Below are 25,943 nucleotides of genomic sequence, written 5' to 3' on the forward strand. Positions count from 1 at the left end.
TCTGCCTAAGCCCTGCCCTGCTGCTTGTTGGGGGGTGGGGGCGGGTCGGACCACTTTGATGGTTTGAGAGGTAAGAAAGTTTGGGTTCAAATCCCAGCCCAGCCGCTTCCTAGCTGTAAAACCTGAGCAATTTGTTTTGTCTCTCTGAGCCTCAGTTTTGTCATCTGTAAAGTGGGTGTGATGACACATCTAACTTCACAGGGTCAGAGCTGGGGATGAGGTGGCATGTCTCTGTAAGTGCTTAGCATGGTAATGGTTAGTTGTTATCATCAGGGACCAGGAATGGGGGAGACAGGCAGGTGCAGGGAAGGGCCAAGTGGGTGACATCTGAGCTCCACTGTCCAGGGTACGAGGAAGTCGTCTGGATCCCCAAAGGCTCCGTCCACATTTTCATCCAGGACCTGAACCTCTCCCTCAGTCACCTGGGTGAGCCAGAGGTGGGAGGATGAGGACTGGGGGTCAGCAGGGGCGGCGTCAGCGTGGCTGGGGTTCTGACCCCTATGCTGTCCCCCAGCCCTGAAGGGGGACCAGGAGTCCCTGCTGCTGGAGGGGCTGCCTGGGACCCCCCAGCCCCACCGCCTGCCCCTGGCCGGGACCACCTTTCAGCTGCGACAAGGGCCGGATCAGACCCAGAGCCTAGAAGCCCTGGGACCCATTAACGCATCTCTCATCGTCATGGTAACGGCAGGGCTGGGAGCAAGGTGCAGGAGGACATTAGCATCCTTGTGGGGCCTCGAACTTGATTTCCATTTGATCCCCACCTACAACCCCAGGTGCTGGCCCGGACTGAGCTGCCGGTCCTCCGCTACCGCTTCAATGCACCCATCACCCGAGATGCACTGCCTCCGTACTCCTGGCACTACGCGCCCTGGACCAAGTGCTCGGCCCAGTGTGCAGGCGGTGAGGCCGGGGTGGGACGGGGTGGGGCAGGTTCTGGTCACCAGGCTGACCTTCTGGGTCGGGCAGGGCTGAGCGGACCTCTCGCCCGCCCCCAGGCAGCCAGGTGCAGGCTGTGGAGTGCCGGAATCAGCTGGACAGCTCAGCCGTGGCTCCGCACCACTGCAGCGCCCACAGCAAGCTACCCAAGAGGCAGCGCGCCTGCAACACAGAGCCCTGCCCACCCGAGTGAGTGCCTGCCAGGGTGCAGGGTCGGGATGGCAAGCACTGGAGTGACGGTGCTACTGGGATCAGAGGAGTGGGTGCTCCCTAAGGTGAGGTCAGGGTCCTCCCGGAGTCAAACTCAGAACAGTGGTGCTCCCTGGCCAAGTCCAGGTAATCATCTCCCCTTGGGGTGATGCGCCTCCCAGCCCCCAATGTGGGTGCAGAATAAAGTTGTTCTGAGTTCGGGGTGTGGGGCACGGGAGCAACAGGCATCCCGGTGCCAGTTTCCACAATGATGTTAATTGCTGGGGAGGAGGAGGATCTGCTCGTGCCCCAAGGTCAGGGTGGCCTGCCCGTCGTACTGTCTCAGACTGCCCCTCCCCCCACAGCTGGGTCGTAGGGAACTGGTCGCGCTGCAGCCGCAGCTGTGATGCGGGCGTGCGCAGCCGCTCCGTCGTGTGCCAGCGCCGCGTGTCGGCCGCCGAGGAAAAGGCGCTGGACGACAGCGCTTGCCCGCAGCCGCGCCCACCGGTGCTGGAGGCCTGCCACGGCCCGGCCTGCCCTCCGGAGTGGGCCGCCCTCGACTGGTCGGAGGTCAGCCGCCCCTTCCCGCCCTGTGCAGAGCAGGGAGGGGCCTGGGTTGCCCATGTCGGGTGCACACTGAGGCGCCTCTCCACTCCCGCTAGCCCTAGTGAGCTCCTCCCCGCCCCGTGACTGGTCCAAAGTTAGCTGTACCGTCCTCACCTCCCACCGGACCAGCATCCTTCCCACTCCTTGTGTGAGCGGGGAGGGAGGCGCCCACTGAGCATGAAACGCCCCCTCCAACTGCAGTGCACCCCCAGCTGCGGGCCGGGCCTCCGCCACCGTGTCGTCCTTTGTAAGAGCGCAGATCACCGCGCCACACTGCCCGCCGCGCACTGCCCGCCCGCGGCCAAGCCGCCGGCGACCATGCGCTGCAACCTGCGCCGCTGCCCGCCGGCCCGCTGGGTGGCGGGAGAGTGGGGTGAGGTAGGCGGGCGCGCCCTGCAGGGCGGGAACCAGGGCAGGGGCGGCAGGGTGGGTGGCCGTGCTGGGCTGCGGCTCATCCGCGACTCTCCACAGTGCTCCGCGCAGTGCGGCTTCGGGCAGCAACAGCGCCCGGTGCGCTGCTCCAGCCACACAGGGCAGCCCTCGCGCGAGTGCGCGGAGGCCCTGCGGCCCCCCGCCACGCAGCAGTGCGAGGCCAAGTGTGACAGCGCGCCCCCCGGGGACGGCCTGGAAGGTATGTGAGGCGGGGAGGGAACCAGGAAGGTCCTGTCCGGAGGAAGCCATAGATAGGAGAGCTGGGGCTCCAGACCATTGGCCCTAGAGCTTCTCCAACCACGGAAATGCCTTTCTCTGTCTTCTCCAGACCATCTTTCACCATCCCCTGCCTGCCAACATGTATTAGGTGCCACTGTGTGCCAGGCGTTGTAGGCACCTGATTTTTCTGGGGGCCCAAACTCAGGTCATTCCTCCAACCACCTCCATGACCTTCACCTTGCTCATCTCCATCTATAACATTATCTGCCTGATATTTTTCTTTAAATCAGTTTCTCAGCCTCAGGCGCTCTTGATGTTTGGGGCCAGATGATTCCTTGTCACGGGGGCTGCCCTATGCATTATCGGGGGTTCAGCATCCCTGACCGCTACCTGCTGCATGCCAATAGTACCCCTCCTCCCCGTGGTGAAAACCGAAAAATGTCTCCAGATATCACCAAATGTCCCCTGGGAGGCAAAAATCCCATCTCCTTGAGAACCACTGCTTTAAATATACCCATTTTTTTTCTACCTAAGTAAATTTATGTTTCATAGGGAGCAATAGGTTACTTACTGAAGCCACCGGAACCAAACTGCCTGGATTCACCTTGCACCTCTGTGCCTTCGTATTCTCATCTATCAAGAGGCGTTTAATATATTCACTTGAGGGAGTGCCATGTTAGGGAGAGGGACTAAAATAATCCACGTGAAGCCCTTTATTAGCACCAGGCCCTGTCATACATCATTAACTGCTAACTGGGAACCCTGGTCCATTGTCATGAACAGACTGTCAATTACCCTGAACACAAACTACACAAATACCCTGAGAGGAGTGACTGCTCTGGAGCTCAAGGTCCTCAGTCTGTTACAAAGGGAAACGAGCAAGGATTACAGCTCCAAACAGATAATTGGAAAAGGAACACTTTTCTCGTGATGTAACACGGTGTCCAAGCCCCAGACCTGCACTTCCCTCTCAACATCCTCAAAACAACCTAATGACATAGTTACTGGTATAAGCCGCCTTTGAGAGGTGAGGAAACCGAGGCACAGAGGAGCTAGGAAGCGCTGTGCAGCCAGCGGTCACGCCCCTGCCGGAAGGGGTGCTGAGACCGGATTCCCCTCACCTACTCTTCTCCCGCCCCCTCCAGAGTGCAAGGATGTGAACAAGGTCGCCTACTGCCCCCTGGTGCTGAAATTTCAGTTCTGCAGCCGAGCCTACTTCCGCCAGATGTGCTGCAAAACCTGCCAAGGCCGCTAGAGGGCGCACGGTCCTCGGAGCCAAGGCTGGGGGCCGGCTGGGGATGGGGGTGGGGCGACCAGGCCTGCAGCTGGCCAGCCTGAAGGAGCCCGAGGGGGCAGGAGCTGGGAGTGAAGGGTGAGACGGAGCCGGAAGTTATTTATTGGGAACTCTTGCGGGGCTCCTGGCTGAGGGGGATGGAGAGGGGCTGGCCACGCCCACGGCCCCTCCTTTGCCCGTCTCCCAGTTCAGAATGAGACCCCCTCCAGGGTGGGTTTGAGGTGGGAACAACTGTTCGCCCTAGTGCTCTTGCCACCCACCCTTAGGGAGACCCCTAGCACAACCCCCGCCTTTGATCGGAATATGTACTGTGAAGAGTGGGGGTGGGGAGGGGGTCAGCCGGTGCCCTGCCCCCCGCCCCAGCACTGCCCTACCCCTCCACTCTGAGCTGGGGGGGGGGGAAATCTATGTCCGCCATGGGGGAGGGGATTAGCACCACCTCCCTGACACCCTCCGCCTAACCAGACCAGCTACAGGGGGGAGGCAGAGTTGAGAAGATCCACCCCATCCTCAGCCCTGCCTGCCCCAGGGGGACCATGTCATCCAGGCCACCCCCATCATGGTGCTACAGGCCCTGCCCTGGGGCCCACACACCCCTTGCCAGGAAGCCCTACATCAATAAAGTTCTGTCTTGTGTAGATTTCCGTGCGTGGGTGTGTGTGTGTCAGTGAGACTGGGTCACATTCAGCTCTCCCCTACCCCCATCCTGAAAGCGACCACAGCCCCTCGCAGGTCGGCCCCAACAGGCAAAGGGGACTTGTACCAACACAGACTAGAATCCAGTGATTTTAGGTCAAAAATACAGCTTCTCACGGAGGCGCTCAAAGGAACACAACCTGGCGCCTGCTTTTCCAGCCACCACACTCCCTGTCACTCTGCAGGCTCCAGTCACGCTGGACTCCTGGGAGTTCCTCAATCCCCCCACCATCTTCCCATCTTGGGGCCTTTGCTAGAGCTGTTTCTTCTGCCAGGTGTACCCTCCCCTTCCCTGTTCACCTAGTTAACTCCAACTCACCTCTCAGCACAAACATCGCCTCCTCCCAGAAGCCTCCCCTGACGCCCTCAACAAGGTGAGGGTCCTCCAGACTCTTCACTCCTAGTGGCTGGAAGCATTGCCGAGGTTTGCGGAAGCCAAGCCAGTCGGTTGAGCAAACTTGCGCAGGAAGTCCGGGGAGAAACGGGCTTCTCCCCACATGTGGCCACTAGGGGGCGCCGCGGCGCGCCAGCCTCTAGGCAGGGTGTGGTGTGCTGCCCGGAGCCCAGGGATACCCCTGGCCACAGGCCTCCCTGCCAGGCTCACCCAGGGTCGGCTTCTGCCCCCGCCACCTCCTCGATGTGTGGCAGCTGACAGCCTCTAGGAACTGCCATTTCCTGCTGGTCTCCCAAAGATCCGGAGATGGGCCGACACTTGGATCCCACGTGTGCCAGGTGCCGCCGTTTTACGATGACAAAATGGGGAGATCCGGAACAGAGCTGGGGGTCATTAATTCCAGATGTGGCATCCGAAGTCTGGGACCTTCCAGGTGCCCTTGATTCTTGGTCCCCGCCACTCCCGCTGCCCTCCCCTTGACACAAACACACCTGGCTCCCGAGGTCCCTTCTGGAGGAAGGACCAGCCGAAGCGGCTCTGGAGGTGGGAGTTTGCTCAGGGATGCCCAGAGGAGACATACATCTGAAGTGGTTTCGAAGCCCAGGGAGGAGCAGTCAGTCCTGCAGCCAGCTGACCTGCAGTGCGGTTTGCTGCAGCCGCGTCCCAGAGGAGTTGGAGAAGTGGCTTTCTGGGGTCTGACAGCGGCTGTCATCCATCCTTAACCTCTCCCTTCAGGCTCAGAGCCCCAGACAACCAGCTCCCTCAGCCCTGCCTGGGTTCTCTCCCCGCCCCCAGGCCCAGCTTCCCTCCCCTGTAGCCGCGGCCCCTCCCGACAAAGGAAGTGAGAAGGGGGCTGTCATAAGAGGAACTAGGTCTGGGAGTCCGCTGAAGCAGCAGGAACAGGGCCATGCCCAAGCCGCCCCCTGGAGCCCCCTGAGCCTGCATCCCTGCCACAACCCATTCAGACATCCCCCAGGGGCCCAGACACCAGCCCCCACCATGGTAAGTCCTTCAGGGTGGGCCCTGAAGTGCAGGGGTGGCGGCACCAGCCAGGTGGAGGCACCTAGAGGCCACCATCAGAAAGTGGGATGATGGGAATGGGCACAGCAGACCCTTTGGGGTCCCGCAGTGCAGCTCAGGTGCTGCCAGCATCCCTCACAGGGGACCAAACTCCCATTGGCTGGTGGACAGAATGGGGATGGGGCACCAAAGGATGGAGCAGTAACTGGAGGACAGAAGGTGGTCCTAAGGGATCACACAGTGCCTGCAGGGACAGGGACAGATCCCTTTCCTGGGGCTTAGGGAACCCAGTTCCCAGCCGAGTTTGGTGCCTCACCTCCCTGTGTGGCCTTGGGCAAGTCACTTCCCCTCTGTGAGTCTCAGTTCCCACGTATGTCATATTTGGAAGTTTGTCAAGATGTGGAAGGTGTCTGGGGGATCTCTCCATTGGAACGTTCAGAGGGTTTTGGGTTCAGCCCCTCTGCGTCCACAGCTGGGAGGGGAAGCTGTGTCAGATGGGTCAAATGGGCGGTGGGTTGCAGTGATGGTGGCGTGACAGCATGCTGGTGTGGGTGCCAGGGTGGTCTGGCTGTAGCAATCACAGAAGCAGGAGTTGGTGAGATGCAGCGTGTCCGTACCGCCACCGGTACCCTTCTCCGGAAGGGTGGCAGGGAAAAACACTGCAGCCAGAAAGAAGCATTGCCACCTGGGGAGACGGAGGTCTGATGATGACTGTGGTGACAGGGTTGGGGAGACTGTCATGGTCCTGGGTCTAGATGCAGTAGCATCGTGTCACACACATTGAGAGGGAGCCTGGGCTGGCTATGTCACTCCCACGACTCCGTGCCTCTGCAAACCACTTCAGCTTTCATTTTTTGTCATTCTGTTAATGAGGGTGGGCAGCTGGGACAGTCACAGAGCCGGTGGTGACAACTGTAGTGTTTCTGGCAGTTGCAGCAGGCGACTGACCAAGGTGGAGGCAAGGATTGCCTTAGCCTGAGAGATAACGTCTTATTTCAGAAAGTCAGTGATAAACTGGGCATCACTGGCCAAGGACCCCTTTGATTAATTCACAAGCAAACCACCAGCTAGAGCTCTGGGCTTGGGATGGAAACTCTTCCGAGATGGAGCCAAGCCAGGAAGACTCCTTGATCAAAAGAACACAGGAAATGATTTGCTACTTGAGAGAAAAGCAGCCCCTGCTAAGGAAGCCGTGTGAAATGCTTAGTCAATGATTTGCTTGGCCAACCGTGTCTGGGAAGGGAAAAACTCATGCAAGAGGACCACAGAGAAAAAAAAAAAAGTGGAATCCATCCATGAGGCTAAAACCTCTGTCTAGGGGTGCTGACATCTTCCTGGAGGTGTAATGGGTGCCAGGAAGAGTGTTGAAAGATTCAGTGAAACAATATTCGTAAAGTGCTTTAAAGAGCGTATAATATGTGCTCAATACACGGTAACCGCCGCTGTGGGTGACGCTCATTCATGGTGGGAGTTAGCGGTGGGGGTGGATGGATGTGCTTCATTCTTGGTTACTGTAGAGGAGTTGGGTTGTTGGTGTCATTGGCTGTGATGGTGGTCATTGCTGTCAGTTGTCCCAAGTTGGTGGTGACCATGGTTCTTGTGGGTGGGCTGGTGATAGTAATGGTTGCTTTTGGTGCCAGCTGGTGTTGAATGTTGGTGGTTGGTGGTTGGTCGTTTTCAGCTGGAGGGTTGATCTGTGGAATGATGGCAGTTGGTCATCATTTGAAGTTAGGTGGTCACGATAACGTTTGTTTGCTGTTGGTTGTTCATTGCTGATTTTTGGTGACGGTCTTGGGACAAGTGGTGATGCATCACTGGTTTTGGAAAGGGGTACGGTTGACTGCTGCTTCAATGGTAGTGGGTCATGTGTGGTTGTTGATGGCTAGTACTGTGATCGTGGTTGTTATTGCCAATGGTGGTTGGTTATTATGGGTTGCTGGTGCTGGTGATAATAAGTGGTGACGGTGGTGAGTGATGATAGGGAAACGGGTGGTGGAATCCGTCAATGTTTTTCTGTCTGATGTTAGCTGGTGGTGCTGGCATTGAGGTCATCAGCAGTTTCTGTTTGGCTTTGGCTGGGGGGCAGGTAAAGGCAGCAGTTGGTTGTCCTCAGTTGATAATGGTGGTGACCTGAGGGTAATCGTGGTTGTTTTGAAAGTACAGATATAAAGCAGGGAGACCAGTAATGTGGCTGCTTGATCGAAGGGCGGCGACCATGGGGATGGACAGAAAAGGCTGGGAGGTCAAGAGAGAGTTAGGGAGAAAGACTCTAGAAGGCCAAGGGTCCCCACATGTTGGAGAATGGCCTCTGTTTAGGCCAAGAGAAAACTGAGACACCCCTCCCAAGGGAGGGGGAGACCTGAGAGCCTTTAGAGATGAGAATGTTGTTTGCATGGTATAGAGACACAGGGTGTAGCCCCAGAACCCCACTGAGTAGGACCAAGGCTCCAGGGGCACACCGGGGGCCCAGGGCGTGGCCGGGGGTGGAGGGCAGCTCCAGCAGCCGCTGCCACAGCAGCTTCGCCTCTGCCTCTCCGCTGGCTGGCAGCCACAGTGCACAGGACCCCAGTGAGGAAGGAAGTGGCTGTTTCGTTGTTCTCTCCAGTCTGGGGCTCTGCTCATCACCACCCAGGAGCAGGGAGGCCAGAGCAGTTAGGGCAAATTGCAAAACCCTCATCCAGCCCTTCCTCCTGACCCTGTGCCCCATGCCTGTGGGATCGGCCAGCTTAAGGCTGCTGCTGCTGCTGCTGTTGGCGATGGAGGGAAGCTAGTGTTTCCTCTTGACAAGCTTGGCCTTGTTGAATCTGCACAACTGCCCCGTGAGGTCCATGGCCCTCAATATTCCCATTTGCCCGATGAGAAAACAGAGGCAGAGAGGTTAGGCGAGCTGCCGTACAACCCAAAATAGCAGAGGATTTCAACTCAGTGATCCCCAGGGTCACACTTTCAACAGCCACCTTGACCTACAACCTCCTCCTCCTCCTCCTGCCAGGTGAGAGGCCACCTGGGGGTGTGGGCTGACCCCCAAACTCCCCAGGCTGCCCAGCCCTGCCTCATTTGGACCTGGACTCTCTGTTCCAAAGAAACTAGGATCCTGGTGTCCCACACACACCCAAGGCCTTCCTGGCCCATGGCTCCTGCTGCCACCACTGACATGGTCTGGGACATTCATGTTGCAAAGCCTGCCTCCTACAGGAAGCCTTCTCTGATTGCCTCAGCTCTCCTTAGCCCCGTCTGATTGGGATCACTGTCTCCCCTGGGCAACTCACTTCTGAACTACTCAAGGGCAGAGTCTAGGCCTGGTTCCCACCTACCTCCATGCACAGTAGGGGCTCAGGAAGTGTGTTCACTAGAGGGCTCCAATGCCCCAGCCCTACAGGAGCCATCACCTTGGCCCTCCCTCCTTTGGCACCAGGGAAGCTCCACCCCTCCATACCCTCTGCCGTGGGTTGAGGGGAGCCTCTCTGAAGAGCTGAAGTTAGAATCTACGTTCCCACTCCCATCCCAGCCACCTCTGACCCCTGACTATCTTTCACAAGAACCCCAGCCAGTTGAGTCATCCTTGGCTTGTGGTCAACTATGACCACAACCTCTTTGTGGTACCCTCACCCTCCAAGAAAGGAACAAACAGCTTCAACTTGACGGTTGGAGACTTGGGGGTCACAGAGAGATGGACACCCATGACACAGGGCAGGGGGCAGTCTCATCCCAATGATACTTCATTCATTTATTCATTCAACGAGTCTACATCGACCAGCTCCTCTACCCTGTCAAGCCACTGATCACTTCTATTAAATGCTCTTGGGGCCACCGGCTGCCATTTCCTGAGGCACCCCAGTGCATCTTTTCTCAGCACTGTCTCACTTACTTCCGCTAGCAAACCCACAGAGGAGATTCATTATGGAATCCATTTTACAGATGGAGCAACTGAGGCTTGGAGAAATGAAGTGGCCTCCCTGGGGTCAACAGAGCCAACTGTTAAGCCAGGCCTCACACCCAATCCATCCCTTGCCAAAATTGTCGACTCTCCTCCCTCACACTGTACCCTCTTGAGGAAAACCTCTCCCGCTGCCACAAACAACCCCGTGGTTTTTGTGATCGCATAGAGCTAGGATGGATCTGGGGGTCCCGGTTGCCTGGGGTGGGACACAGGGGGAGAGATAGCAGGGGCTACTAGAGGCAGAGGCTCACTCAGCTGGTTGGGGGAAGGAGGAAGGGACGGGAAGAGGAACCAAGTCCTTGGGGTCAGGAGAGCCAGCCAGACACAGCCAGTCTCAGGGCTTCTGACCTCAGAGGAAGGAATGGGCTTGAGTCTCAGCTGAGCCTGCGGGGTCCCAAGAGCATGGGGACTGGGGTGACCCCAAAGGGGTCAGGACCAATCTCGTCTTCTCCTTGTCCTCATCTGACCTGAAGCACCAACCCCGGCCAACCCCCAACCCCGACATAAACCCAGCTTCCCTTCCTGCTGTGTGACCTTGCAGAGGACACCTAACCTCTCTGGGCCATAGTTTTCTCTTCCACAAAATGGACCTAATCAGAGTACTGACCTCAGCATGTGCCCAGAGGATGCAGTGAGGTAATTCACTGAAAAAAGCTTAGACCAGAGTCTGGCACAGAATAAGTGCCAGTGGGGTGTGAACTATTGTTATGTATTGTTGTTCTCGGTTACCATGGTTACCACCCAAGCCCCACCCCTTGAGGTCTTCAGAGAGAGAATCCACTTCCAGTTCCCCCTACACACCCCTACCCAACCTCCCCACACCGACTCAGGGAAAGAGCAACCCCACCGGGTCCGTGAATGACACCACTTCACCCCTGAATTTCGAATTTCGTGGGTTCTTCTCACCAACACACTGGCGAGCCTCCCCATCTTGAAAACAGGAAATACACTCCCCTGACCCCTCCTCTCCCCGAAGTCTCTTTCCCTCTTCCCCAAGAGCAGTCCTCTCTCCTTGACCTCCAGATCCAACTTCTGACCCTGAGGTCAACAACGCTCTCCATGGGGTCCCTCTGAGTCTCCAGTGAGCGTGGAAGTTCTTCAGCAGCTGGGGGTCCGGTTAACAGTTCCCTGCTTCTCCCAACCAGCCCCTGTCACCTCCAGGCCGCCCCAGGTCCTGGCTTCCTCCAACCTCAGCCTCTGCCCTGGGCACACTTGCCAACACTTCCGTGCCCCTGCTCTCACAACCTTGTCTTCCCCCTACCCCGCCCTTCCCACTGCATCCTGGGGTTCTCAGGGCGTCACATCCAGCACCCTCTTCTTATAACAAGCATCCTGGCAGGTCCCCTTGAAACGCTGAAATGGAACAGTGAAACACACAGACTTCCATCCTCCGAAAACATTTAATGTGGCCCCCTGCAAGGCGAGGAGAAAGTTATTTAGAATAAAATGTGCATGAAAAGATGAAAGTGCTCAGGCCAGTGGCCCAAGAACGTCCACTGGAGCGGCCAGGTGCTCACACCTGGACACAGGTGCGTCTCCGCGAGCGAGACAGCCCCCCCGCCACAAGCAGGACACGTTAACTTCACCAGCAGCATGAGCTTCCGAACGCTGGACATTTCTTAGTGAAATCTGAACAAAACTAAAACCTCCCTTGCTACGCAATAGCCACTTTCCTGTAAAATGCAGTGGGTATCAACCATGCAAAAAATACATAGGTTTTCTGTTTGTACATAAAATAGGTTTTGGTTCTCGGTTCCAATGATTATAAACAGGTTTGTCACTTACATGAACTTCTGCTGGGGTGGGGTGGGGAGCTGAGGGCAGGACGATTATGTATTTGTAAAATATGTAATTAGGTACATGTGCAAATTTAAGGGGACCTATGGCCCCCTTAAATGCCAGCCATGTCCCCAGCCATGTCCCCATCCCTGGAACAACCAAATATGCTCCCACGATTTTTTTTTCTTTGGCCGCGCCCCGCAGCATGCGAGATCTTCGTTCCCCAACCAGGGATTGAACCCGTGCCCCATGCAGTGGGAGCGCGGAGTCCTAACCACTGGACCACCAGGGAAGTCCACCACAATTCTTAAAGTGCCCCCAGGAGCAGTACAGCCCAGCTATTGTGCATGACGTCCAGAACGTGGATGGGGCTATGGTGAGGGATGCCTGTGGGCTGGGGGGTCCAGAGGGAGCACCTGATCTGTCCTGGAGTCAGGGAGGTCTTCTCGGAGGAGGCGTCACCTGAGCCAAGCCTTAAGGCATGGGTTGGCATTAGCCAGGCAGGAAGGGTGTGCTGGGCAGAGGGCTCAGCACGTGCAAAGTCTTAGAGGCAACACGGTGAGGAAGCGAAAGAGTTCTTCCCAAAGTCCTAAGTTACTGGCACAAAGTAGGTGCTCAGGAATTCTTTGTGGAGTGGATGCATGGAGGTGGCAATGATGGGAAGCCATAGACAGAGAGACGAGATGGTATTTGTCATATGAAAATCTCACTCTCAATACTCAGGCTGGAAGCAGTCTCAGGGGTTTGAGCCCTGCCCACCCCCCCGCCTCTGCATTCTCTTCCTGCTTCGGTCACACCTCTGCACATTTGCCCAGGCAGTTCACTCTGCCTGGTGAACCCTTTCTCCCTGCTCTTGATCAAAACCTTTCTCGGCTTTCACATCCCACCCCAAACACCCCTTGGCTCCCAGCCACTCATGAGTGTGGAGGCAAGAACCTGGCCTTTGCTGTCAGATGGACCCAGATTCGAATCCCACATCCTTGGAAACAGTTTAGCTGCATCCTTGGTCAAGGGTCAAATACTTCTCAAGTCCCAGTCTCCCTCCTAGCCTACACCACACTGAACTGCTGTGAGGATTGCCAGTAATACTGGTGACATCTGCCACCAGCGTCAGGCATGTTGTAGAGGCTTGGTGAATGTTAATTCTGTCAAGTGTCCCTCTGCCCGGGGATCATCCTCCTACCCCACTTTGTTCCCCAAAGCAGTTAATCCCTCACATCAACCCTGGGAAGTGAGGCTGCTTCTCCCATTTTCCAGATGAGGCCACTGAGGCTCTGATCAGTATTAGGTCACACAGCCAGGATTAGAACCCAGATCTACCCCCACACCAAAGACTGGGCTCATTTAGTGTCTGTGGGTATTCTCCCACGAATGCCCCCGGGGTCATCAGCATGTCCAGAATTTGAGCAAGCACCTCCCCTAGTCAGGAACTTTCTGTGGCTCCCCAGTGCCCCCAGGTGAGACTGGCTTCTCATCCACCTCTGCCCTACAGTTGCCCATGCTGACCCTCCTGCTTGATCCCTGCCTGAATTCCTTCCCAGATGGGCCCAGTGCACCATCTCCATTCCCCAGAATCTGCCTGGCAAACCCTGGTCATCTTTGAAGACTTGACTTTGGTTCCCAGCATCTTTGCTCTTGGGGGTTTTTCCTCTGAAGCTGGGTTTCTTTCTTTGCCCTTGTCCCTTGTTTGTTCGATAGGTCCTCCCTGCTGGGACTAGCAAGGACGCAATCCCAATCCCTGCCCTCCAGGAGCTCCAGGTCTGGGGCGGGTAAGGGGCTTCCCAGAGGAGGGACATCTTGTCTGAGCGTGAGTTCACCAGACAGGAGAGCTCCGAGCCACCATCACTCTGTGCGCTGGACTCCTCCATGACAGGGGTATATTGAACGGAGCCAGAGGGGGCCTGAGAGAGCCAGTGTGCTTGAGTGTTTTAGGCACTGGATGAGTTCATTTGGGCTGAAAGGAGAGAGCATTCCTGGCAGGCTTCCTGGAGGAAGGGTTTTGAGGAATGCCTGTGTCTGAGTCTCTTCGTTGGGGCCTAAGGAAGGTGTCATCTGATGAAAAGCTGAGGGAGGAAATGAGAAGGCAAAGTGGGAGCCTGGGAAGGTGCAGGATCTGGCTCTCTGAGGATGGAGAAGCCCACGGCAGGGATGGTGGGAAGGCTGTGCGAGCTGAGGACCAGAGTCACAGCCAGGCACAGAGGCGGAGATCACAGACACATGGTGGCTGAGAGAATCTCAGAGGGATGGGCTAGGATGACCCCGAGGGAGGAGGATGGGAAGGGGAGGAAGGAGTCCATCTCGAGGTGGAAGGGGTGGCAGCGGGTCAAATGCCACGGAGAAGTCAGGGACTCAGCCTGGGCCAAGGCAGGGAGAGCGGGGCTGGGGACGTGAGAAGCAGGGTGGGGACTCCCCCGTCAAGCCTCCTCTGATGCCCTCCTCTCCTCCCGCAGCCACCAGAGTCCCAAGCACACTCTGCCCTGCTGGGCCAGGCATCGCTGTCTCCTCTATGGCAACGGGATACTAAGTGGAGGCATGGCGGGACCAAAAGAGAGGGTTGAGGGATGTATCAGAGCCTCCTCCTTTGGGACTAGACCTTGCCTACCTCTCCTGGTGTCCCGGAGATGCAGGAGGAGGAAGGGAGGTGGTGGGGAAGGGGCCAGCATCAGAAGCTGATGATGGAGGTGAGCCAGGAGGGGGGTGCTGAGGCACCATCCCCTGCCACGCCCCCTGCAGGGGCTCACCGCCACCCCGCCGCCCCCACCCCCAGGGCAACAAGGAGCGTTTCCACTGGCAGAGCCACAATGTGAAGCAGAGTGGCGTGGACGACATGGTGCTGCTGCCCCAGATCACCGAGGACGCCATCGTGGGCAACCTCCGCAAGCGCTTCATGGACGACTACATCTTTGTACCCTGGGCCGCGGGCGGGGTGGGCAGACGAAAGACAGAGGGACAGGACGATGACTGACTGACCAATGGATGGAGAGATGGTGTGTGGATGAGAGCAGAGAAGGCTGGCAGAGGGACTGCAGCATGGAAGGGACACACATAACTGAGCACAGGAATGGGGGGGATGGGCAGTAAGAGTGCTGGGTGTTAGGACAGGGGACAGTGGAGTGACAGCAGGGCCCCGGTGGGGGGTGGCCCTGGCCCTCACTGCTCCCTCTGCCCCAGGGATAGCTCAGCCACAGCATATTCTATTCTCCCCATTCTGGATCCAGATCAGTTTTTTCCTAAGAGACCCAGGGTGTGTCTGAGTATCTCCAGCTCTTCCTCCAAGCCATGGGGGCTCTAGGAAGCCCCAAGGGAGCAGGAGGTGGGAACAGGGGCCCATGGGGGACAAAGCCTGCCGGGACACTGCACGGCCCTTAACCGTCCCCCAACCAGACCTACATCGGCTCCGTGCTCATCTCCGTAAACCCCTTCAAGCAGATGCCCTACTTCACTGACCGTGAGATCGACCTCTACCAGGGCGCGGTGAGGCCGGGGCCGGGTGGGAGGCACAGCCCCAGGACCCCCGGACCTTGCCCTAGGCTGAGCCCAGACCTCCCCCACCAGGCCCAGTACGAGAATCCCCCGCACATCTATGCCCTCACAGACAACATGTACCGGAACATGCTCATTGACTGTGAGAACCAGTGTGTCATCATCAGGTACGGAGTGGGGGTCCCAGACCCTCATGCCCATGCCCCGCTAAAACAGCATCATCACCCCAGGGAGGTTTACCTGGAACTCCTGATCCAAACAGACCCTCGTTGCCCCTCTCCGCCTCTGGCCCTGCTTTACTTTTCTTGTCACCATCTGACCCGTGATATATTTTATGTATTCATTCTGTTATTGCCCATCTGTCCCATCTAAATGTCAGGAAGACAGAGATTTGGATCTGCCTTGTGCACTATTGTATCCCCAATGCCTGGACTATTGCCTGGCACACAGTAGGTGCCATTCATTCAATGAATGAATGAATGATGGATCAGACACTGGAAAGAGCACTTCCCCCACCCCTGGTCACTCATTATTCCTTCCCTCACCCATCCCCAGTGGAGAGAGTGGAGCTGGGAAGACGGTGGCAGCTAAATACATCATGGGCTACATCTCCAAGGTGTCGGGCGGAGGCGAGAAGGTCCAGGTAAGGCGAAACAGAAAGAAGGGCTGAGTCTCCCCACTCCGCACGGCATTTCATCCCCACCACCCCGAACACCACCCCACGTCAGTCTGACCTCTTCCCACCCCACCTGCTTCTTTCCCCAGCATGTGAAGGACATCATCCTGCAATCAAATCCACTGCTGGAAGCCTTTGGCAATGCCAAGACTGTGCGCAACAATAATTCCAGTCGCTTTGTGAGTCTCTGCAGCCTGCTTGGAGCAGATGCTCCCCCCACACTGACACACTGACCTCCCTCTCTCTCTCTCTCTCTCTCTCACCTGTATTCTCAAGAATACAGGAAATACCTGCTCCTTACTGGGAGACTCATTTCCTGTTTATGGTTCATCTGAAAAAGAGTCCCCCATCAGCATATCTGTGGAGGCCATGACATGTCTGTGTAGTGTTCTTGAATACTCTTCCCCCGGCTGCAACCAGGCTACGTCTGTTCCTATTCACATTTCAGGTCCCATTTATTCCCTCATTCATTCTTTCTTTCATCATATGGTTCTTGGAGTCCTTCTTTGTGTCAAGTGCCATGCTGAGCCTAATGGAAGACAGAATAGGTAAACGGATTTGGATTTATCATCAGTTTCTGTCACGGCTTAGAAGTGTGGCTTGGACAAAGAAAAACAATGTAACCTTGTGGGGCTCCTCTGCTGGGATGGGAATGATGTTAATATCCATTTCATAGACCTCAATAATTTCAGTAAATGCCTGAACATGGAAATGGATTAATGAATTACGACACTAATGATATTTTTTAATTTCCCTAAATACTATTATAGTTATTAGCTATATTTTTATTTTCTAATATATTTTATAATGTAATTATACTTGAAGTATCTTCCCCAATATTTTATTGTAAAATCTTTCATATACATGGAAAAGTTGAACGAATACTACAGTGAACGCCTGTATGCCCATCTCCTAGATTCTGCCATTAATAGTTTACTATACTTGCTTAATCGTATCTCCATTCATCCATTTGTTTTGATGCACTGCAAACTAAGCTGTAGACATCATACTTTTCCCCCCAAACACTTCAGCATGTAGATCATTAATTATAGTCCAATATAATTTTGCAGTTCTCTTTTATTTCTTTTGAAGTAACAGCAAAATATATGAATCTAAAGGGGACCATTCACTGAGTTTGGACAAATGCATACACCTGTGCAACCCACAGCCCTACCGATATACAGAATATCACCATCTCTCCAGAAAATTCCCTCTTGTCTCTTTCTAGTTGATCTCTACTTCTACTTTACCCCAGAAGCAACCACTCTGATATTTTCTTTTTTCACCGTGGATTCGTTTCAGCAGTTCTAGAACTTCGTATAAATGGAATCACACAGTCTGTGTTTTCAAACTACTAATGCACACCAAAACATGAATGAATCTCAAAAATATGTAATTCTATTTTATTTTATATAGTTTTATTATACAATAGAATAAGTATTTGTCATACATTATAGGTGTTTAATTGTGTAGTATGATGATGTCATTTGTATAGTAATTGGATATAGGTGGCAGAAAGGAGAAATAAGGGGCTTGTCTGCCTTCCAACCTCCAGCCAGAGTGGAACCCAGATGGAGTCAGAGACCAAAGATGGTGTGGGTCCCTTGCTCTGGGCTCAGGGACAACATATGGGAGACACCCAGGATCATTGGAACCAGTAGCATTCCACAGAGACATGGAGGCCTCTGTGTTATGGTGGGGGGACTGGGGAGCTGTCAATAAACTGTGATACTTCTCTGTGCCAGGCACGGGGCTAGATGCCCCGAGTGAGGGCTTGAATCATCAGAGAGGGAGGAAAAGGCATTCCTGGCCCAGGACACAGCTTAAGCAAAGGCTGGAGGGAAGGAGCTGGTGAAAAGAACGATAAGTGGGAGGTGAGGAGAGAAAAGCAACTTGAGGTCACATGGGGAAGAGCGACAAAGAGGCCAGGCTCGTAAGACCGATCCTCAATCCTTCCTCACCTGCAGCCCTGGGACCCTGGGAGGGCTGATGTGGCTCTCTCGGGTTCAGGGCAAGTACTTTGAGATCCAGTTCAGCCGCGGTGGGGAGCCAGATGGGGGCAAGATCTCCAACTTCTTGCTGGAGAAATCCCGAGTGGTCATGCAGAATGAAAACGAGAGGAACTTCCACATCTACTACCAGGTGCACGGAAGGGGGCCGTGGGGCTGGGGCAGAGGGAGCCCCACCTGGAGCCCAGGGGGAGACAATGGGAGGGTCAGCGTTTGGAAGCCCATGACAGTGAGGACTCGGGGATTACGAGGGCTGTGCCAGTCCTTCACCACATGCATGAGCATCATTTGCCCTCCAGCTGCTGGAAGGGGCTTCTCAGGAGCAACGGCAGAACCTGGGGCTCATGACCCCCGACTACTATTACTACCTCAACCAAGCAGACACCTACAAGGTCGACGGCACCGATGACCGGAGCGACTTCAGTGAGACTCTGGTGAGCGCCAGCTGCCCCTCCAGCCCCGGGAAACTTCCCGTGTTACAAATTGGGAAACCAAGGCCCAGAGAGGGGAAGGAACTTGCCCAAGGTTACAGAGCAAATGAGTGAAAGAGCCAGGACAGAGACCCAGGTGTCCTGACTCCCCAAGTCTGTGCCATGGCCCCCAGAACCTAACCCAGGGGGCAGGCTGGAGGTCGGGATTTGTGGCACAGGCTCTGTCCCTGTTGTGCCCCCAGAGTGCCATGCAGGTCATCGGGATCCCGCCCAATGTCCAGCAGCTGGTCCTGCAGCTTGTGGCAGGGATCTTGCACTTGGGAAACATCAGCTTCCGCGAAGATGGGAATTATGCCCGGGTGGAGAGTGCAGACCGTGAGTGTGGGTGCTGTGGAGGGTGGGGTGGAGGCGTGTATGCATGTGTGACCTGCTTCCTCCCTGTGTGGCCCCCTGGGGGTAAGGTCCCATGAGGACAAGATCGGTGTCACTGGGCAAAATGGGGAGAGATGGGGGCGCTCACAAGAAACCCAAGAGCCCAATGGACTGCTCCCTTCCCCCCACTCGCCCCATCACCTGGCAGTCTTGGCCTTCCCCGCCTACCTCCTGGGCATAGACAGCGGGCGGCTGCAGGAGAAGCTGACCAGCCGCAAGATGGACAGCCGCTGGGGCGGGCGCAGCGAGTCCATTGACGTGACCTTGAACGTGGAACAGGCAGCCTACACTCGGGACGCCCTGGCCAAGGGTCTCTACTCCCGTCTCTTCAACTTCCTCGTAGAGGCAAGTGGGGCCGGGGGTGGGAGAGGAGCTCAGGGACAGCACCAGGCCCTGGGCTTGGACCAGCCCAGCGGCGGTGATGCGGGGGAGGGGGCAAGGGGGGCGTCTTGACTGCCATGACCAGTTGGTGGGCATGACCTCACCAATGCCCAGCTGTAGGAGGCGCCAAGCAGGGCAGGAGGTGATCTGATGGGAGATTTAGGGGCTTCCTGGCTGTGGCATGGAGCCCAGGAAGGAGGAGTCTATTGGAAACGTCCAGGCCTGGACTGAGATGGGGGCTGTTGGGATGGACAGGGGTGGCTGCATTTGAGAGCCACGAGGTGGGGGGGGGGGCTGTCAGGAGGACAAAGTGATGGACTAGACGGGGGTGGATGAGAATGGGACATGTCAAGGTCAAGAATAGTGACTGTAGTAGCCAACATTCCATAGCACCTAATGCGTGCCCGCTATGGTTCTGTGTTCCATGCATCAATTTATTTAATTCTTAGAAAATAGACCCCTAAGAGAGTTGCTACTATTACCCATTTTAAAGATGAGAAAGTAGAGGTGCAGAGTGGTTAAGGAGCAGAGCCAGCTCCCAAGGCAGGAACCCAGATGTTCTAACACCTGGGTTTCTCATAGGAATGACCGATGGGGGTAGGGGTATGCACAGAGGTGGGGAAGGCAGGAGAGAAACTGGTGGGAGGGGACCCAGCCTGTGAACATGGCTAAGAGCATTTCAAGAGAGTGGCAGGCCACTCACCTAGTGTCCCCACCGCATCACAGGCCATTAACCGTGCCATGCAGAAGCCCCAGGAGGAGTACAGTATCGGTGTGCTTGACATCTATGGCTTTGAGATCTTCCAGGTACGTATGACACCGCCACCGGCCCACGGCCACTCTAGGGTGGCCCAGTGGCCCTGGAGCCTCCAGTATCAGCCCACTTAGGGAAGCATTCTTTCCCTCTCTTGGCAGAAAAACGGCTTTGAGCAGTTCTGCATCAACTTCGTCAACGAGAAGCTACAGCAGATCTTTATCGAACTCACCCTGAAGGCTGAACAGGTGGGCAAGGGCAGCCAAGTGGCCAGGAGCAGGGGACACTGGGGGTGGGGGCAGGACCATGAAGGTTGCCAAGCAACCAGGGGACACCCCAGCCCCACACTGGCACCTGTCTCTGCTGACCTGTCCAAGCTCCTTCCTTCAGGAGAGGTTTTCTCCCTCTAAGGGTTTGACAAGGGCTAGGGAAGAGCCTCTTTGTTCACACCTTCAACAATTACTTATTGAGTACCTGCTGTGTACCAGGCACTGTCTGCCTTGCTAGGGAGACCTCCATGAACAGGACGGACAAGATTCCCTGCTGTTTTCATTCAACCCATCCCATAGAAGCAGAGCCTGAGACTAGGATTCAGGGCAAATACCAGGAGATGACTGAGGAAGTGAGAAAGGGATTTTTTTTTTTTTTAAACCACCATTCTTTTTTTTTTTTTTTTTGGCCACTCCATGCAGGATTTTAGTCCCCCGACCAGGGATGAAACCCATGCCCCCTGCAGTGGAAGCGCAGAGTCTTAACCACTGGACCGCCAAGGAAGTCCCCAGAAAGGGATTTTTTTTAAAGAGCCAAATAGGATGTATTCATGAGAAGGTCACACTTCAGGCAACTGGGGCTCAATTCTTGGACCCCTGGGGAAACTTCCGACCTGCCCCACACGGGGCAATGGGCTTTGTTATCAGAGACAGTCCTAAGTGATGAGATGGGAAGAGGAGTTATATGGGGGGTGGGGGGGAACATCTGTCACACCTCCTTCACCCATCCTCATGAAGCTCAAATTCTAGAAACACAGGCATCTTTGCCCAGACACCTGGTCCCATCCCTGCCCCCTTTGCCACCACCAGGAGGAATACGTACAGGAGGGCATCCGCTGGACCCCCATCCAGTACTTCAACAACAAAATCGTCTGTGACCTCATTGAAAACAAGCTGGTGAGGGCCAGGGCAGATTTGGGGGTTCTCACTGGGCCCCGGAGCTGGGCTTGGGAGAGCTGGGAGAGCCGGGGCGGTTCCAGCCCCCGTAGGCCCTTTTCACCCATGCTCCCCCTTGGGCAGATGGAGCCCCACTGACGATACCTGTCAGCCACCTTGCCCATTCACTCTGCTTACCTCCTCACCTTTCACTTATTCACTCAACAAACATCCCCCCAGGCAGGCTGCTGGGGATAGAGGGGTCAAAGCTGACAGGTCCCCCCACCATCTCAGTCTGGGGAAGGGATACAGGCACAGATCCCTATGGGGTCCCCCACCCTATCCTGCACCAGCGAGCTTCCACAACAGCCCCCATACATCTGGGCCCCCCACCAGCACCTTTTGCTCTTGTATTTGGAAGCCTCTCCTCTCCCTCCCCAATGAGCGAGACGGGGGCAGGGCCGGGCAAGGCTGATCCCTGCCCCGCCCACCCCACCCGACGCCCGCGCCCGCAGAACCCACCAGGCATCATGAGCGTCCTGGACGACGTGTGCGCCACCATGCACGCCACGGGCGGCGGCGCCGACCAGACGCTGCTGCAGAAACTTCAGGCGGCCGTGGGCACCCACGAGCACTTCAACAGCTGGAGTGCCGGCTTCGTCATCCACCACTACGCGGGCAAGGTGCGCCCCACCCCCGCCCCATGGACCCCAGGGAGACTCTGCCCAGACCCCCCAGCCAGGGCTGAAGAGCTCCACCGACCCCCTTCTCCAGCCCTCCCCCGACTGGCCAGAAACACAGACCCCCAAGAACTGGCCTGTCACCCCAACCCATGGCCCTTCAGCTGGGGCTGTGGAACCCACTGGTCCCTGATCAAGCCCACAGCTCTCCCAACTAACAGGACAGCCCCCCCCCTTACAGGACACAAACTACCCCCCATCGACCCCAAATTAAGCAGCAGACCCCCAAGCCCCAATCTGAGCTGTAAGCCCCACTATCCCCCCGACCCAGGACACAGCCCCCCTCCTTCTGATCTCAACTTGGAGTCCCCAGGGCCATGTTGCCAGCCACCGCCTCCACAATAGGCTGGAGCCCCCTACACACAGACCCCTAGCCAAGGCTTTAGAAATCCACTGGCCTCCGACCCTGGCCATGGTCCCCTTCCACAGTTTACAGGACTGAAGACTCTCCCATTGACCTTAACATGGGCAGCGAAGAACCTCAGGGGTCCCCTGGCCATACTGCAGCCCACCAATCCCTAAAATGGGCTGGAGCTCCCATGTTCCCTCAGCAGGAAGTAGCCCCGACAGGAACTATGCAGGGCCCCCACCTTGGGGATGGCAGACCCAGCCCACAAGCCTGGCCAAAGCCCCCCCACCAACCCCCAGCCAGTGCTGTCACCCTCCTGACACAGTCCCCCAGCCCCCAGCCCCCCAACCAACCCCAATACAGATGCTCAATCTGACCTTTTGACACCAAATTCAGTCGTGGAACCCCGGGGCCCACCCCTGCCAAGATTGCAGCCCCTCATCCCCCAATCTGAGCTCTGTCACCTCCCCATCCCTCGGATCCAGCCTGCAGCCCCCGCCCCCTAATCCGGACTGTAATCCCCATCTTCCCTCACCTCTGACCCAGACTGCAGCCCTGACCCTCCAACCTCACCTTGAACATCAGACCTCCAGGGCCCCCAGGCCCATGCTGCCCCCGAACCCCTATTTTGAACTGTAGACACCACCCAGTCCTCTCACCCCAGAGCAGGCCCCCACAGGACGCCCCCCCAGACCCTCTGCCTAAGTCCCTAACTCCTCCCATGCCGCCTTCCTCCAGGTATCCTATGATGTCAGCGGCTTCTGCGAGAGGAACCGTGATGTCCTCTTCTCCGACCTCATAGAGCTGATGCAGACCAGTGAGCAGTGAGTGGTCCCAGGCGGGAGCCTCTGGGCAGCTCCTTGTGGGGATGGGGGAGGCCCAGAGACCACCCTGTCTTCCCCAGAGCTCCCATCATGCCATAAACTTTGGGGGCGGGGGGTGGCTGTGTTTCTAATGACTGGCTCTGATTAAACAGTAGCCCGAGGTCCACAGCGGGAAGTGAGGAAAGCCCTAGCAGCAGTTCCTTATGGCCCTTCCAACGCTGCCCTCTGCAAACCTAAGCATCTGTGCTGGTGTGGACGGCTTCCCTTTTTACGCAGTGAAAACACATCTCGCTGTGCATTTTTCTGTATTCATATGTATGGATCCATCTCCCTGATCACAGCAGCATACCGGGTTCCATCTTTTTATACCTCAAAATTTTATTCAAGCGCTGCTGTGTACCAGGCATCATTTGAACTTTTGGGGGTAGAGGACTGAACAGGTCAGAGAACACAGCTGCTCTCATCAAGCTGACAGCCAAGTGGCGAGACAGACATTGAACTAGAGGGAAAAAAAGGCAAATAGAATATAGCATGGGTGAAAGTTCTAAGACAGTGGTTCGTATAAAAGTGTGGTTACTAGACCAGTAACGTCAGCATCCTCTGAACTGATTACAAACATAGAGTCTCAGGCTCCACCTCAGATGGACTGAATCAGAATCTGCATTTTAGCAAGACCCCAGGAGTCATGTGTACATTAGAGTTTGGGAACCACTGATTTAGAGCAATGCTGTCCAATATTATTCCACATCCAATAGAACTGAAGCCACACACGTAGTTATTTTTAAATGGCCTGATTCAGGTATAAGTTACATACCATTAAATGCATCCATTTTAAGAAATGGTTTTTAGTAAATGTTCAGAGTTGTACAACCATCACCACAATCCAGTTTGGAACACGTGCATCACCCCAAAAGATCCTTCATGCCAAATTGCAGTCAGTCCCCATTCCTGCCACCCGTGTAGTTTTAAACTTTCTGGTAAGCACACTTAAAAAGTAAAAAGGTGTTGCACAACAATGTAAATGTACCTAATACCAGTGAATAGTACCTTTTTAAATGATTTAAATGGTAAATTGTATGTTGTTTTGTGTATTTTACCACACACACACACACACAAAAAGAAAGCTATGTGTACCTAACAAAACACATCTGCTGGTCAGAGTTCGTCTAGGGTTTGTTCTTTTTAAGAAACAGAATTGTAGTAAAAGATTTACCATACAACTAATTGTCTGTGGAATATTAAACAGTGAAAGAATTTTTTTAAGAAAGTAAAAAGGTGAACAAGTAAAACAGGTGACATTTTTTTAATGTTTTCTTTAGCTCAGTATACCCAAAGTAGTATTTTAATATGCAATCAGTACTAAAAAATTATTGATGAAATACTTACATTCTCTTTTTCCATACTGCATACTCTTTGAAATCCAGTGTGTATTTTAACACTCACGGCATATCTCAACTTGGACAGGCCACATTATAAGGGCTTCAGGAACCACGTGTGACCCATGGCTGCCATACTGTAAAGCACAGAGTTAGAGCTGTGGTTCACAAAGTGGGGTCCCTGGACCAGCACCCTCAGCATCACCAGAAATTATTGTTAGAAATTATTGGCCCCCAGTCCAGACCTGTGAATGAGAACCTCCAGGGGCGAGGCCCAGCTATCTGTGTTTCAACAAGCTTTCCTGGTGATTCTGGTGCCCACTGAGGTGTGAGAACCACTGGGACAAGTGTGAAGAAAAACTAAGTTGGTAAGGGGTAGACAGTGAGAAGGGCATCATTCATTCTTTTTTTTTTTTTTTTTTGCTTTCTTTTAATTGTGATAAAATACACAAAATATAAAATTTACCTTTCTACCCGTTTTAAAGTATACAGCTCAGTGGCATTAAGTATTAAGTACATTCACAATGTTGTGTAACAATCACCACTATTAGGTTCAGAAACATTTCATCACCCTAAACACATACTCTGCATCTATTAAGCAGTCCACTTCTTCTGGGTTATAGTGGTTAGGGAAGATCTCACTGAGAAGGAGGAAGAAGCTGTGAATGTAACAATGTTACCAAACCAAACTCGGGCCCCTCGCTCAATGCACAGCAAAGCCAACCCCCTGACACTGCGTGGTGGTGAAGGAAAGTACAGCGCTTATTGCAGGGCCAAGCAAGGAGAATAGGCAGCTCATACTCAAAAGACCCAAACTCCCTGATGGCTTTCAGGGAAGGGTCTTTAAAGACAGCATGAGGGAGAGGGTCACAGGGTGTGTGATCAGCTCATGCACAATTTTCTGATTGGCTGATGGTGAGGTAACAGAGTGATGTTTCTGGAATCTCCATCATCAACCTTCTGGTTCCAGCCAATCTGGGGTCTATGCACTGGTGGTCAGCATATAGTTAGCTTCTTCTACCTGATGGGAGTTTTAATATCTGCAAAACAACTCAAGGATATGGCTCAGGATATTATCTATGGCCCTTGAGGAGGAACTAAAAGTCCTTAACTTTGTTTTACGGCTGAACTATTATTATTTTGTCTTGCTTGGCTGCTTTCCTTTGTTTCTGCATTTTCTCACTTTCCTGATTAAATTTTCTCTTTGGAACTCAGAGAAGGCCTGGGAGGCTAAAGCTTTTCTACAAACAAGAGGCAGGGGACATGGCGGGGGAGTCTCCGGGAAGGCCCCACAGGGTCCTGCTCGGTTTCACCAAAGTGAATTTAACTGATCCCCTGTTGATGGACACTTAAGTTGTGCCCATCTGTGGCTATCACAAACAGAGCTACAGCAACAAGATCCTTGTCCATATTTCTTTGCACATACGTGCAAGCCTGTGCCTGTAAGACGGTTCCTCCCAGGGGACCTGCCCCTGTTGCCCAAGATGCTGCATCACTTAGCTTAACTTTGTTCTATTTTACTTGCTACCCAAGTCATACATGGACATGGAGGAAAAAGTAACAGTACAAATAAAGCAAGGAACCAAAAGGACAAAACCAACTTTCTGATTCTCACCATCACACCCCCTAGCATTAAGGAAGAACCGTACTGTACAGCATGTCCTCTGGGTCCCAGGCACCTAGACAGCCCACCTCTGGGAGGGCACCCAAGTTCCAGCTGCACCTCCAACCTCCCCTCTATCCCTGCCCAGGGCCTTCCTCCGGATGCTCTTTCCCGAGAAGCTGGATGTAGAAAAGAAGGGCCGCCCCAGCACAGCCGGCTCCAAGATCAAGGTGGG

General features: G+C 54.8%; 2 protein-coding genes across 6 annotated transcripts in view; both read left to right on the plus strand.

Moving 5' to 3' along the window:
* ADAMTS10 (ADAM metallopeptidase with thrombospondin type 1 motif 10) overlaps positions 1–3,652 on the plus strand; it is an 18,726-nt gene extending 15,074 nt beyond the window's left edge. For 2 of the 5 annotated variants that reach the window (XM_061190539.1, XM_061190540.1), the window contains exons 19-26: positions 346–426; positions 515–678; positions 774–900; positions 996–1,125; positions 1,491–1,695; positions 1,933–2,109; positions 2,203–2,362; positions 3,528–3,652. In XM_061190539.1, coding sequence (XP_061046522.1) covers positions 346–426; positions 515–678; positions 774–900; positions 996–1,125; positions 1,491–1,695; positions 1,933–2,109; positions 2,203–2,362; positions 3,528–3,637 — 1,154 coding nt within the window. In that variant the 3' untranslated portion in view covers positions 3,638–3,652. The remainder of the gene's footprint in view (positions 1–345; positions 427–514; positions 679–773; positions 901–995; positions 1,126–1,490; positions 1,696–1,932; positions 2,110–2,202; positions 2,363–3,527) is intronic. The other 3 variants (XM_061190542.1, XM_061190541.1, XM_061190544.1) reach the window with 3 other exon arrangements.
* A 28-nt stretch (positions 3,653–3,680) lies between these two features.
* MYO1F (myosin IF) overlaps positions 3,681–25,943 on the plus strand; it is a 33,884-nt gene continuing 11,621 nt past the window's right edge. Inside the window, exons 1-18 of the mRNA XM_061189057.1 lie at positions 3,681–3,754; positions 4,981–5,104; positions 5,562–5,768; positions 14,273–14,410; positions 14,890–14,979; positions 15,061–15,155; positions 15,544–15,631; positions 15,754–15,843; positions 17,675–17,806; positions 17,973–18,107; positions 18,347–18,479; positions 18,685–18,881; positions 19,644–19,724; positions 19,833–19,919; positions 20,751–20,837; positions 21,332–21,499; positions 22,644–22,729; positions 25,857–25,938. Of these exons, the coding sequence (XP_061045040.1) occupies positions 3,681–3,754; positions 4,981–5,104; positions 5,562–5,768; positions 14,273–14,410; positions 14,890–14,979; positions 15,061–15,155; positions 15,544–15,631; positions 15,754–15,843; positions 17,675–17,806; positions 17,973–18,107; positions 18,347–18,479; positions 18,685–18,881; positions 19,644–19,724; positions 19,833–19,919; positions 20,751–20,837; positions 21,332–21,499; positions 22,644–22,729; positions 25,857–25,938 (2,094 nt within the window). The remainder of the gene's footprint in view (positions 3,755–4,980; positions 5,105–5,561; positions 5,769–14,272; positions 14,411–14,889; positions 14,980–15,060; positions 15,156–15,543; positions 15,632–15,753; positions 15,844–17,674; positions 17,807–17,972; positions 18,108–18,346; positions 18,480–18,684; positions 18,882–19,643; positions 19,725–19,832; positions 19,920–20,750; positions 20,838–21,331; positions 21,500–22,643; positions 22,730–25,856; positions 25,939–25,943) is intronic.

Source organism: Eubalaena glacialis, chromosome 4 (genome assembly GCF_028564815.1).
Source record: "Eubalaena glacialis isolate mEubGla1 chromosome 4, mEubGla1.1.hap2.+ XY, whole genome shotgun sequence".
Lineage (NCBI taxonomy): Eukaryota > Metazoa > Chordata > Mammalia > Artiodactyla > Balaenidae > Eubalaena > Eubalaena glacialis.